This window comes from Marmota marmota, unplaced genomic scaffold (assembly GCF_001458135.2).
Source record: "Marmota marmota marmota unplaced genomic scaffold, marMar, whole genome shotgun sequence".
Classification (NCBI taxonomy): domain Eukaryota; kingdom Metazoa; phylum Chordata; class Mammalia; order Rodentia; family Sciuridae; genus Marmota; species Marmota marmota.
In genome coordinates, this window is record NW_026000224.1 from 3,174,429 (window position 1) to 3,187,662 (window position 13,234).

At 42.4% G+C, this 13,234-nt stretch overlaps 1 protein-coding gene across 2 annotated transcripts in view; it reads left to right on the plus strand.

The window, feature by feature from the left end:
* Nucleotides 1-13,234, plus strand: part of Csmd1 (CUB and Sushi multiple domains 1) — a 1,636,907-nt gene that overhangs the window by 1,373,962 nt on the left and 249,711 nt on the right. For both annotated transcript variants that reach the window (XM_048792812.1, XM_048792813.1), the window contains exons 24-25: nt 4,038-4,229; nt 4,570-4,696. In XM_048792812.1, the coding sequence (XP_048648769.1) occupies nt 4,038-4,229; nt 4,570-4,696 (319 nt within the window). The remainder of the gene's footprint in view (nt 1-4,037; nt 4,230-4,569; nt 4,697-13,234) is intronic.

The window sequence follows — 13,234 nt, forward strand, 5'->3', positions numbered from 1 at the left end:
TCAAGAACCCATTCAAGAAGAACGGAGCTTGCATCTGCTGCTGCTTCCTTGTTCTTCTCTTATTCCATCCAAGCCTCTAACCCCCCAGACAGTGACGCCCACACTTGGGGAGGGTCTCCACTTCAGTTTAGTGTCCCACATGCCGATCATTCCTAGACACCCCTCACTGACACACCCAGAAGCTCTTGCTCTTCAGCATCTCTTAATCCGATCAAGTGGACAATTCAATTGAACCTTTACACCAGTGCTGCAGCCCAGGCTGGACCTGCCTGTCCTCACGGCTCAGCAGGGCAGGGAAGTGGACTGCGTGGGGAGCAGCTCTCCACCCCTCCACACAGGTCCCTGGGAGGATGAGAGCTGGTCCAACACCTAAGGCTAGCAGTCTGGGATAACTGCAGTGACTGTCCCACGAGAAGTCACAGGAGTAAGTCTAAAGGAGGCTCAGAGCTCATGACTGCAGAAGGCGTGCAGCAGACATTCCCATTGGCCTGAGGCTTGCATCTTGTTTTGATGAGCACTTTTGGTTCACAGTAACTTTGCTGCATTTATGACTGACGAAGAAATCACTGGAAAACAGAGAGACCTGGAATCGCTAAATAGCCACGCTTTGAATGTAACTCTTAATAATGTTTTCACACAAACTCCTTGATTTTTTTTTTTTAAGTTGCTGTGGCTTAACAAAATGCAGAACCCGTTTCTGTGGCCTGCATTCTTGCAGGCTGGTGGCTTCAAGGTGGAGTATGCTGCTCTCTGGATTTATAAAGATATTATTAGTCTTTGGCAGTCGGATGACTGATCATTGAAGTCTTTTAAATTCATTTTCCATGGGAAATCTCCCGAGGGTTAGTTTTGTAGATTTAAATACTATATATATTTTTAAAAACTTGAGACCTAAAAATAAACCATAGCAAAGTTCCCTAAAAAAGATATAGAATCTATAACAGAGTGCTACATTGACATTTCAGAATTCTGCTATTGTACATCAATTGGAATCATTTTATCAGTATTTAAAAGCAGCGCTGAATTTTTTAGTAGGGCGTGGTTCAACATTGCCTGTAAACCCAGCAAGAGAAGCTCAATTGGAATGAACTCAGTGTAGTTTAGGGGACACACCGTTCACGAGGGCTGTGTTCCCAAAGCCCTGGGCAGAGTCAGGGTTCAGGGTGAGACTGCCCTCTTGGCCAGCTCAGAGTCTACCCGCTGGAAGCAAGGAGTGCCATGCCAGCCCTTGGGTCCCCAGAGCCCTTCCAAACACTGACACGGGGCTCCCAGTGCTTCCTCCAGGGGGTGTGCAGGATTTCTCCTGTGTCGGAGTGAGATCATTAACTGTGAGAAGGTGTGAGCCAGAAGCTGACTTGAGTTGGTGGACTGCTTTGACCTCCTGACAGGGGTAGCTTTAGGGGTTGTTTTGTACAGGACACTGGGGAGGCCTGCAGGCATTTAGGAACCAAGTGTGGAGCTTCCTGTATGATAATGCGTTCCATCATGCTGCAGCTTCCTAAGTGACCTTTTGAAGAAACAATAAAAGCTTCAGAAGAAGCCAGGTACAGCCGCGATGAAGAGTAATTGTGCCCCATGAACACAGCTTCCCTTGGCGGTGTGACAGGATGTGGTGTAAAAATCAAGTTTCGAGATCGGGTGATAGAAAAGACAATAAAACAGATAATTCTCCAGAAAGTTCAACCCACATAAAGTCTCTTAGACGTTTTTATTGACACGTCTTTATTTGTTGACTTGTTTGTTTTTTGATGTTTCTTTCCTCCTTGATCCAAATAAAGTTCTTAGACAAGTTTTGGGGGCAGAGGAAATGCTGCTTCAAGCTAATCTTAGAATGAGTATATTTCTAGATTTTAGAACTTTGAAAATGTAAAGGACAGGCTCTCTCAACCTAGGGAGGTGCGTATTCTGAGTAACACTGTGAGCACTGACATCTATAAATGATCTCTAGAGCTCATGGCTATAAATTACTGAGATAGTTCATGAGGCTCCCAGGAAAGTCACTGTCATTATCAACACAGGCAAACGTCTCCTGCAAAGAAAGTAAGAGTCTCCTCTGTGCATCAGACACGTAAGTCATTGTCAAAATGAATGACTGCTTCTTTGGGCAGTCTCTTCATCCCGTGTGCGTGTGCGTGTGCGTGTGCGTGTGTGTGTGTGTGTGTGTGTGAGCACTTAGCCTGTAAGCATTAGATGGACCTGCAAAGCAGCATGGGGTTGTCACCTTCACATGGACGGTCACCTTATTCATACCCTGGCACACTGGTACTGGTCAGAAGTAGACACTGCACTCTGGGGTTGTTGTTTGCATAACTGGATTTTGTTTGACTCATGCATATTCAGAATCTTGGGTTCCGCTGGCATTTGGTGCCTAACTGGAGTCAGAGATGGTGGAGCATTTCAGTACCATTTTTGCTGTCAGGACACAACCCTCCTGCAGTGTGGCAGGTGGAAGTCACCACCTCCAGGGCTGCGGTCCCAGGCCTGGGCGGAACTGCCTCCTAAAGCCCAGTTCAGATGCCATCCTTGCCAAGCCCCCAGGTCGTGTAAAAAGACACAAAAGAAGCCCTGGCCAAGTGCTCCACAGGCCATTGGAACCCTGGGTGCTCAGTGGATTTGGTCGCAGGTGACACAAGAGTTCAGTGTTTCCCTCAAACAGCCAAATATCTGCCAGTCCCTGAAGTCAGGTGGGACTGGGACCCTCTCTCTGTTCCTGCTTCCCTTGGGGCCATCTGAAGCACCCTTGCTTTACACCTGGTCAGTGCACTCTTCTGCTCTCCCACTCTGGACATCCAGACTTTTAACGTTTCCATTTCTTATGTCTTATCATCTGTTGCAAAGATAATAACATTGTAGTAGGCAAAGAAGGAAACTTCTCAGCAACCCCATGTACATTCCCACAGGTGTACTCTCTTCCCTATACGAAGTCACAAAACCCAATCTTTAAAAAAAAAAAAAAAGTTGTTTTTTTGTGTGTGTATTTGTAGATGGATAGCATACCTTTATTTTATTTATTTATTTTTATGTGGTGCTAAGGATGGAACCCAGTGCCTCACACATGCTGCTACTGAACCATAGCTCCAACCCACAAAACCCAATCTTGATTGGAGACCACCTGGGTATAACTATATTGCAAGTTTCAGGGAATATTTTCCTCAGTGGATGGTATCTATCTCAAAATGCAAACCGGAGAGGCCAATTGGCAGAGAAATCACATATTTATTTCATAATTCAATTGTTTTTGAGAAAAGGAAAATTAGGTAGAAATAGAAGTACACAGAACATGTGACCCTCAAGCTTCCGACTCTATATAAGCATTAAAATTCATATCATAACGTGAAGAGAAACGTTACTGTAAGACTGTCTTCACAGATGGCCCTAAGTGTCTGCCACATGAGGCCACCTGCACAGGGGAGCCTCCCTTTCTGTCCTCCATTGCTTTGACAACTGAGTTTTCCAACTCCATTATGATTCACTTCTGCGTCTTTGTCTGGCCAAGTTTCTCAGGAGCCTCATGGCATGGGGACATGGCAGGTGGAGACTCAGGAGTCCCTGGCTTTTGTGGTCAGGATCCATTTATAACCCCCTGAAGACGGAGGCGTGAGAGCGTGGAGGAGGTTAGCAGGAAGGTGGGAGGCTGCGATTTGGGCTGGTGCAGGCACCAGCTGCGTGAACCCTGGGGGTACAGACAGAGGCGCGTCCTTCTCAGAGATGGAGTTGTGACAGCGAGGGATGTGGGGAATGCCAGGTTCCTGACTCCGAGGAGGCCTGGGGAGTGCGGTGTGCTGACCACAGGTGTGGGTGGACAGGTGGTAAGCGTGGGAGCACACGTCCTGGGGAGCACCGAGGCAGCCAACCCCCAGCTCTGAGGAGTGGTTCACAGAGACCTCCTGAGACCCGAGTCCCTCTCCTCACGACCACACCCTCTTCCTCTTCTTGCTGCACCCCAGGGAGCCCTCGGGCAGTGCTTGTTCCTCCTTTAACCTAAGGGGGTGTGCACTTGACCTTGAGTACGTTCACTCTTCCCTCTCTCTGCACAGGTTTTGACCTAGTGAAGTGTGAGGACCCGGGCATCCCTAACTATGGCTACAGGATCCGGGATGAAGGCCACTTCACGGACACCGTGGTCCTGTTCAGCTGCAACCCAGGCTATGCCATGCATGGCAGCAGCACCCTGACCTGCCTGAGTGGGGACCGCAGGGTGTGGGACAGACCAGTGCCTTCCTGCGTAGGTGAGTCGGGAAGCAGGTGAGGCCTCCGCCAGGTGAGGAGAGGTGGAGAGTGTTGCTGCGGGTGGCTTGGCCACCATTCTGCAGAGACAAGGATTCACCCTCCCTGCAGCGTGTGCGTACTCCTGAGATGGGCAGGTGCCTGTGCGTGCTCCAGTTTGAAAGGCATTTCCCAGGCCACTCTGTGGAGACAGTGTGCACAGAGTTGTGGGAATGACCACATGGTGTGCCGCTGTTTTACACACGCACCTTAATGACCTGTAGGACCAAGACTTTGTGTCAAGGAAAGGGCTGGGGGTGTGGGGTGGTCCCTGGAGTGACTCCCCATGTCTGTGTCTTACAGCTGAGTGTGGAGGTCGGATCCCCGCTGCCACGTCAGGACGGATACTGTCCCCCGGCTACCCAGCACCTTATGACAATAACCTGCACTGCACCTGGGTCATAGAGGCCGACCCCGGGAGGACCATCAGGTAAGTGCTGGGACTTGGCCTCAGGGATTTGAGGACAGAGGAGAGAGAGCAGCACACTGAGTCCACGGAAGGAGGAAAATGGAAGGCTGTGCCCTGGGATCACACGCACGTCTCTGCTGCTCCTTTGAGATCATGTGTGAAGCCATGTGATACTGTTATCACTGGTGACAGTGACAGAAACAAGGTGAAGTCAGTATCTCATCAATGAGCTGAGAGGTGTGGTCGTCATTCCCTATCAGTGGGTGGTTGTGCAGCTCAGATCTGGGTGGGCTCAGCAGGACCAGTTCCCATGGCCTTCTCTGGAACCTGGCCTCCTCTGGCCTCCTGGGAAGACCAGAGCACGCCTGCCAGTGCCCTTCCTGCAGCGTCCAGTCCTGTGGAGGGCCCTCAGTAGTAGGGAATGAAAGTTTCAGCTTCTGCTTGCTGCCCTCTGCTGATGTGCGGTCACCAAAGCCAGCCTCGGGGACCAGACAGGACTCAAGGCGCACAGAAGGGCTCCCTGTCCCTTGATGGGAAGAGAAGCAAATGATCTGATCAAAAAAGGGGGCGCCACAGAGGTGTGAGGGAGGCCTGGCCATTTGCAGGGGAACAAGGTATTTGAGGTAGACCAGGAAGGCACTGGAACATCCCAAAGTCACGCCAAAAAAGACTATCACTAACACAGAAAATAGTGCAAATATTCAAACAGAGCGTTCTGTTTCAGTTGGCAGTTCAAAGTGTTGGGATGATTTTCTTAAACCAACAAGAAGCAGTGTTTTAAAGTAGGTGCTCCCTGTTCCAGTAGGCAGTTGGCGATAAATAAGAGCATATAGCAAAAGGGCAACTTTAAAACACGTTCTTTAATCACAGTTCTCCACAGAGAGCAGGACACAGCCTTCCACAACTCTCCTCTTTCATCCAAGTTGCTTGTGAATCTCAGTAAAAGTTAGTTTCCAAAACCCCTGGACTCCAGCAGGCCTCTCCCTGAGCCCTGGGTCTTGGCACCTGCCCCCAGGCCACTGCGCCCAGTGAAGACGCACTGGGTCTGTCTGAATCCGTCTTGACCCAGGTCAGCGCAAGCCAGTCAGAGGACAGAGCCAGGGTGCAGGGCTGCAGGGCCCATGACCTAGGATGAACCAGGGATGCTGTCCCTGTTCATAGACGGCGCCCTGTTCCGTTAAACTTGTCATTCTGCAGCTTTATAATGTGACAAAATGGGAAAAGGTATAGGGGACTCAGCCTTGTTCTCTGAGGCTTTCTTCTGGCACTAGCTCCTCTGAAACCGTGTGTCTTACTGTCCACTTGGTCACGTTGCCACCACATAAGGGGAGCAAGAAAAAGAACTCAAAGCATTTGAAAAATGCACATATATTATTTTGTAATAGCTCATTTAAAAACTAATGTGTCCTTATTCAAGATAAATGGTTAATTAAATAATTATCAAAGTATTGGGGCAATACCAAGATGTATTTGAGTAACAAAATTTTGGATTCTGCATTTTTCATGAAAATCAATACGATCACTCTCTATTGAAAGAAATAAAATTAAATGTTAGTTATTTCTTCATTTTTTTAGTTTTATTATTTGTTTTTATTTATTTATATTTACTTGCTTTTTAGTTCTGCATGACAGTAGAAGTATTTTGGCATAGTATACTTACATGGAGTACAACTTTTTCTAATTAGGATCCTATTCTAGGGGCTGTACGTGATGCTGAGTTACTCTGGTTGTGTTTTCAGTGCAAGGCTGGAAAGTTACGACCATTTCGTTCTATGTCCCTCTTATTCCCCTCCCCCTTCCTTTGTTGCAGCCAGGTTTCCATCCAGCATTAAGAGTGTCATGAGGGTCCTCCAGGCTGAACATGTGAGCTCTGTTGATCCACTTTAAAAGCACAAGGGAGTTCTTGATTTCCCAGCCCTCTGCTACAGGATACGTAGTCTTTTTTTTCACCGTGACACATGGTGCCACATGGACATTCCGCAGCCCTGATCTGAGGATCTTTGTAGGTCTGGCTTATAAACAGTTGCTAAGTTGCTTTCCCTTGTGACTGACGACTTACAGACTCACGATGAACAAATGCCCTTGCCTGCCAATACCTGATGCGATCCTTATAGCAGCTGCACAAGCAGGACTTTGATTGGTCCTTTTGTTTTTTATTTCTAATTATTTCCACTTTTGTTTACGTTATTTTACTTGTTGTTTTTAGATACACATGACCGTAGGGTGCATTTTGACTTATCATACATACATGGGTGCAACCCATTACGATTTTGTTCTTGTGGTTGAACACAATGTGGAGTTTCACTGATCATGTATCCATATGTGAGCGTAAGAAGGTCATGTCTGATTCATTCCACTGTCTTTCCTATTCCCATCCCCTCTCCCTTCCCTTCATTTCCCTGTGTCTAATCGAATGAACTTCTATGCTTCCCCTCCTGCTATGGGTTACATCCATATATTGGAGAGAACATTTGGCCTTTGGTTTTTTGGAACTGGCTTATTTCACTTAGCATGATGTTCTTCAGTTCCATTCATTTACTGGCAAATGCCATAATTTCATTCTTCTTTAAGGTTAAGTAATATTCCATGTATGTATGGAATGTATATACCACATTTTCTTTATCCATTTGCATGGTGGTACACACCTATAATCCTAGCATCTCAAGAGGCTGGCCCAGGAGGATCAAAGCCAGGCATTCAAAGCCAGCCTCAGCAATTTAATGAGGCACTAAGCAACTCAGCGAGACCCTATCTCTAAATAAAATAGGAAAAAAAATAAGGGCTGGATTTTGGCTCAATGGTTAAGCACCCTGGATTCAATTTTCAATTCCAAAAAATATTAATTAAAAACTGAAAAACTAAATATAAAATTTCAACATTTAACTCCTGTATACTTTGAATGATATAAAAATAATTCTACAGGTTTTGATTTTGAAAAAGTTGTAGAAAACATCTATGATTAATGAAAAGACTTCCTGTAAGCAGACTCTGTTTTCGTCCAGGAAGATTTCAATGGTCACTTTCCTGCAGTTTTCCTTGTGAACTATTTCCCTAGAATTAGAACAGAGCACTGCTGACCTCTGAATGCAGACACTTTTACTCTGCAGGTCCATCTAAAGCTCCCAGGCAGACTGGGGCTGGGGCTCAGTGGCAGAGCACTTGCCTAGCACGTGTTGGGCACTGAGTTTGGTCCTTAGCACCGCATAAAAATAAATGAATAAAACAAAGGTATTGTGTCCATCTGCAAATAAAAAGATATATTTTAAAAACTCCCTTGGCACGAGAATAAGAAAGAGGAGGGAATCACTAAGGAATAGTTAGAAGGAACAAACATGCACAACTCCTCCAACAAGCTGAGCCTGCTGTTCACCACTCAGCACCACAGGAAAGAGTCACTTCACACAGCACCGTGTGCTGCAAGAGTTCTCTTCTCATCTGTATCTTTCACATTTGGATGTACCTGTTATCAAATCTATGAACTTACCTGTCCAACTTGAGGCAGGAACCTCTTCCTAATAAGGGAGTTAAGAGAGCAGTGTCAGTGTTTATAATTAATTTACTCAGTCACTGGTCAACTCCATCTGCACGACATTCCAGTGGTTGAGTCACTGTTAGTTAAGAAAATGTGTCCGACGTTTAGTATGGAGGTTTGGAAGGCAACATGATTAAAGGCACAAGATGCACCAATTTTAGGCTTAAAATTATACTGATACTCACACTTCTTACTATACTGATACTAACCACACTTATTGCATAGGTAACACAGTCACATTACCTCCAATTTTTTATTTGAAAATGAGGAATATATAAGTTATATGAACCTGACTCCAAGATAATCAGACTTTATCATTATACATTTATACTAATATTTTAAATTGTAAATATATTTTATTCTCAAGGAATGTTTAAATAACATTAAAGAATGAAAAAGGGCTGCTTTTAGTTCTCTAGGCCCATTCTTACAGGCCTGTTTTGATGTCATTGAGGCCCAGAGCAACTTCTGAACATACATTTCTTGGCTTTTTATTTAAAAAAATAGAAAACCCCATGATAGTTATTGTTATTGGTTATGTGGGTCATGTTTCAAATTTTAACATAGATGCTATAAAGCAGTTACCTATGGAAAAAGTAGCTGAAAGTCTAACAACAAGGTATGGCAGTAACTTGAGTCCTATTATGGGTCGAATGCTTCTCTAAGACCCTCAATGCACTTCTTGCTGAGCACAGTCATGATTTATGTAAGAAAGGGGACATGAGGAGGAAGACTTTCAGCAATTCCCTTAAAGGCTACTCTACACAATCACACTAGAATGGTGCTCCTGAGGCTTTCCTGCTCCTCTGCACGTATAATTGTCTAGTAAACAAACTTGAACATCTTGTGGTCAAAGGTTCCACAGGGAGTTGTATTTGCTGATATGGACTAAGGTTAGTCTTCTTAATAATACTATGCAGTATTGTCAAAACTATCCTTAATTCAGACTTAAAACAAAGTAACACATACATTGATGACCCTCATCTTCCAGGTGTGTCCTGGGTTGGATTTTCCCAGTGCCAGGCCATGGAAGGTGGATGCATCTGGTGTAAAGATACAGGAAACATTTATAAGAAAAAAAAAAAGTTAATCTACTTTTGATCAGCTTTGGAGATCCCTAGATAAAACTCAGGAGGAAAACAGAAGGCAACAGATCTTCCTCTACTGGGTGTTTATCCTGATCCCAGTTGGAGCCTTAATAGGTGTGCGCAGAGCGCAAACTGGGAATAGTTGCTGACTTGAGAGGCAGACTTGTTCACACCAGGAGTAACAGCATGTTGGTCTTCCCCTCTCACTAGGATCACGATGGAGTGGTCTCACCATCATCACTGCCTTCTTCGTCTAATGAGGAGCTGGGAATCTACAGGACACTACAGGTTCACATACAAATTAGCCACACCCAAATTTCAACAATGCTTTAGAGAATAGAGGAGGAGATCTCAAACCAATGATCAGGCCCCAGGTAGGAATGACTAGGATTGGGCCTAAGGTCCCAGTCGTGGACACCCACTCCTACAACAAAGCAGAATTAACACAAAGGCTGTGACTGCCACACCTATGAGGGGGAATCAATCTAGATCATAGCAGGCCATGGCCCAAAAAGAGTGGAAGAGAAATCTGTCCCAAAAGATGCATAAAACACAACATAGCTATAAAGGAAAAGTGAAAGCACAAGATAACATGACACCTATTAAAGTTCATAATTCACCAGCAGCTAACTGCAAAGATATTGGAGTGGATCAAATATCAGATAGAGAGTTCACGAGAATGATTATAAAAATAATCAATGAATTTTGAAAGAGCACAGAGACAACTGAATGAATTAAGAAAGTCAGTACAGGATAAGATGAGAAACTCAATAAGGGTATAGAGAGACTGAAAAAAATATCACAGAAAATCTTAGAAATGAAAGACATAATAAATCAAATAAAATTTTCAGTTAAGAATCACTCTAATAGAGTAGACCATGCTGAAGACAGAATCCCAGAGTTTGAAGACAAAGAGGTGAGCCTTGAACATTCAGACATATTAAAGAAAGCAAAACAAGTTACCATGATCAGAATATACTAAAACTTTGAGATGACATTAAGAAACCAAATTTAAGAATCACTGGAGTTGAGAAGGGCTGTAAGATGCAGCCTAGGGAATGGATAATCTCTGAAGGGAAATAATGACAGAAAAATTTCCAGACCTTAAGACTGAGATGAATATCCAGGTATGGGATGTGTTCAGGACCCTAAATGGACAATATCAATAAAGAAACTCCCATGACACACTATAATTAAAATTCCAACAAATAGAACAAAAATAGATTTTTAAAAACCTCAAGAGAAAAATGTCAGGTCATGTTTAGAAGTAAGCCATTCAGAATTATAGACAATTTCTTAGCATAAACTCAAAACCCAGGAGGGCTCGGAGTAAGTGTTCCAGGTCCTCAAGTAAAATAACCGTCAACCAAGATAGCTGTATCTTGTTCTGGATCATATGGATCTGAAAGAGATATCCTCAGGATCAAAGGAGACACTACAAGAATCGATAACTATTAAGCTAGCACTACAGAAAACGCTTAAAGAAATACTCCACACCGAAGAAATTAAAAACAGACCCCAGAGGTCACAAATGAACAACTCTCACTTGAAGTGTATCTAAATAAGTAAAAAAGGACCAAGTTAAATGTTATAAGTAAATCAGAATGACAGAAATTAATAGATATCTCTTTATAACAAGATTGAATATAAATGTTCTAAACTTTTCACCTAAAAGACATAGGCTGTCAGAATGCATTAGTAAACAAGACCCATTGATACGTTGTTTGCAAGAGACTCACCTTGCAGGCAAAGACAGCCACAGGCTGAAAGTGAGAGGATGGAAACCCATGTACCATGTAAACGGAGACTAAAAATGAGCAGCCGTAGCTACTCTCATATCCAAAAAACAGACTTCAAGTGATAATTAATCCGAAGAGAAAAATAAGTTAGCTTCTTTAGGTCAAGGGTAAAGGGAACAATCCCACAGGAAGATACAACAGCAATAAGTATTCCTCATATGTTGGTGTATCTAATTACATAAAAGAGACACTACTCATATTAAAGACTAAGAGAGACCTCAGGACAGTAATACTAGGTGATTTCAACACAGCTGTCTCATAAATAGATAGGTCATTTACATAAACTCAGTAAAGACTTGGGACCTAAAAAATATTATTAGTCAAAAGGACTTAATAGGTATCAGTAGAAAATTTCATTCAACACCAGCTGAATAACATGTCTTCTCAGTAGCTAATGGAATATTCTCCAAAAATGGACCATATTTAGGCCACAAAGAAACTGTTGGCAAATACAAAAAAAAAAGTTGATAAAATTTCTTGCATCTTATCAGATCATAAGGGAATAAAATTAGAAATGAACAACAACAAAAAGGTACAGAAACTATGTAAACACATGGAGATTGAAAAGTATACTTGTGAATGATGAATGGGTGATATAATAAATCAGGGGATAAATTTAAAAATTCTTATAATCAAGCAAGAATAGAGATACAATGTACTTGAACCTCTAGGACTCTATGAAAGCTGAGCTTAGAGGAAAGTTTGTAACTATGAGTATCTATAAAAAATCAGAAAGATCCCAAAATAAACAATCTAATGGTGCATCTCAAGGCACTTGGAAAAAAAGAACAAATTAAATACAAAACTAGTAGAAGGAAGGAAATAATTAAGATCAGAGTCAAAATCAATGAAATTAAGATTTAAAAAATACAAAGGATAAGTGAAATGGAGAGTTGTTCTTTGAAATGGGTAAGCAAGATTGATAAGCCCTTAGCCAAATTAATCAGAATCAAAAGACAGAAGACCTAAATTAATAACATTAGAGATTAAAACAAAAGCATTTCCTTTAAAATCTGGAAGAAGACAAGAATTGTTCACTCTCACCACTACTATTTCATGTAGTGCTAGAAATTCTAGCCACAACAATTAGAGAAGGAAATACAAGAGATAAAAATAGGAGAGGAAGAAGTCAAATTATCACTGTTTGCAGATGATACGGTATTATACTTAGAATCCAAAAATTTTCACCAAGACTATTAGAGCTAATAAATAAGTTCAGCAAAGTAGCAGATTACAAAGTCAATATACAAAAATCAATAGATTTCCTGTATACCAATAATGAATCTGCAGAGAAAGCCATCAGAAAAGACAATCCCATTCAAAATAACCTCACAAAAGGAAATAAAATACCTAAGAATAATTCTAACCAAGGAAATGAAAGACCCCTACAATAAAAACTATAGAACATTGAAGAAAAAGACCTCAGAAGATGGAAAGGTCTTCCATGTTCATAGATTGGCAGAATATTGTTCAAATGACTATATTACTAAAAGCAATGTACAGAGTCAATGCAATCCCCATCAAAATACCAGTGATATTCTTCACAGAACAACAACAACAAAAAAAAACAGTTCTAAAATTTATTTGAAAGAATAAGAGACCCAGAATAGCCAAAGCAACTCTAAGCCAAAATGGCAATACTGGAGACTTCTCAATACCAATATTACAGAGTTACAGTAACCAAAACTTCATGGCACTGATATAAAAACAGCCTCATGGACCAATAGTAGAGAGTAGGAGACACAGAGACAAACTCACACAGATACAGTCATCTGATAGTTGACTAGAGAGCCAAAAATATAGATTGGAGAAAACACAGCCTCTTTAACAAATGTTGCTTGGAAAACTGATAATCATGTGTAGAAGAATGAGACTAGACCCTTCTCTCTCATCCTTCACAAACTCCTATAATAAATCTTAGGGTCAACATTTCAAAATATAGGCACAGGCAATGACTTCCTCAACAGAACTCCTAAATCTCAGGAAATAATGGCAAATATTGATAAATGAGATGTCATCAAAGTAAAAGCTTCTGCACAACAAAGTAAACAATTAAAAACATAAAAAGAGAACCTAAAGAATGGGAGAAAATCTTTGCTAGCTACTCTTCTGACTGAAGGTTAATATCCAGATTTTATAT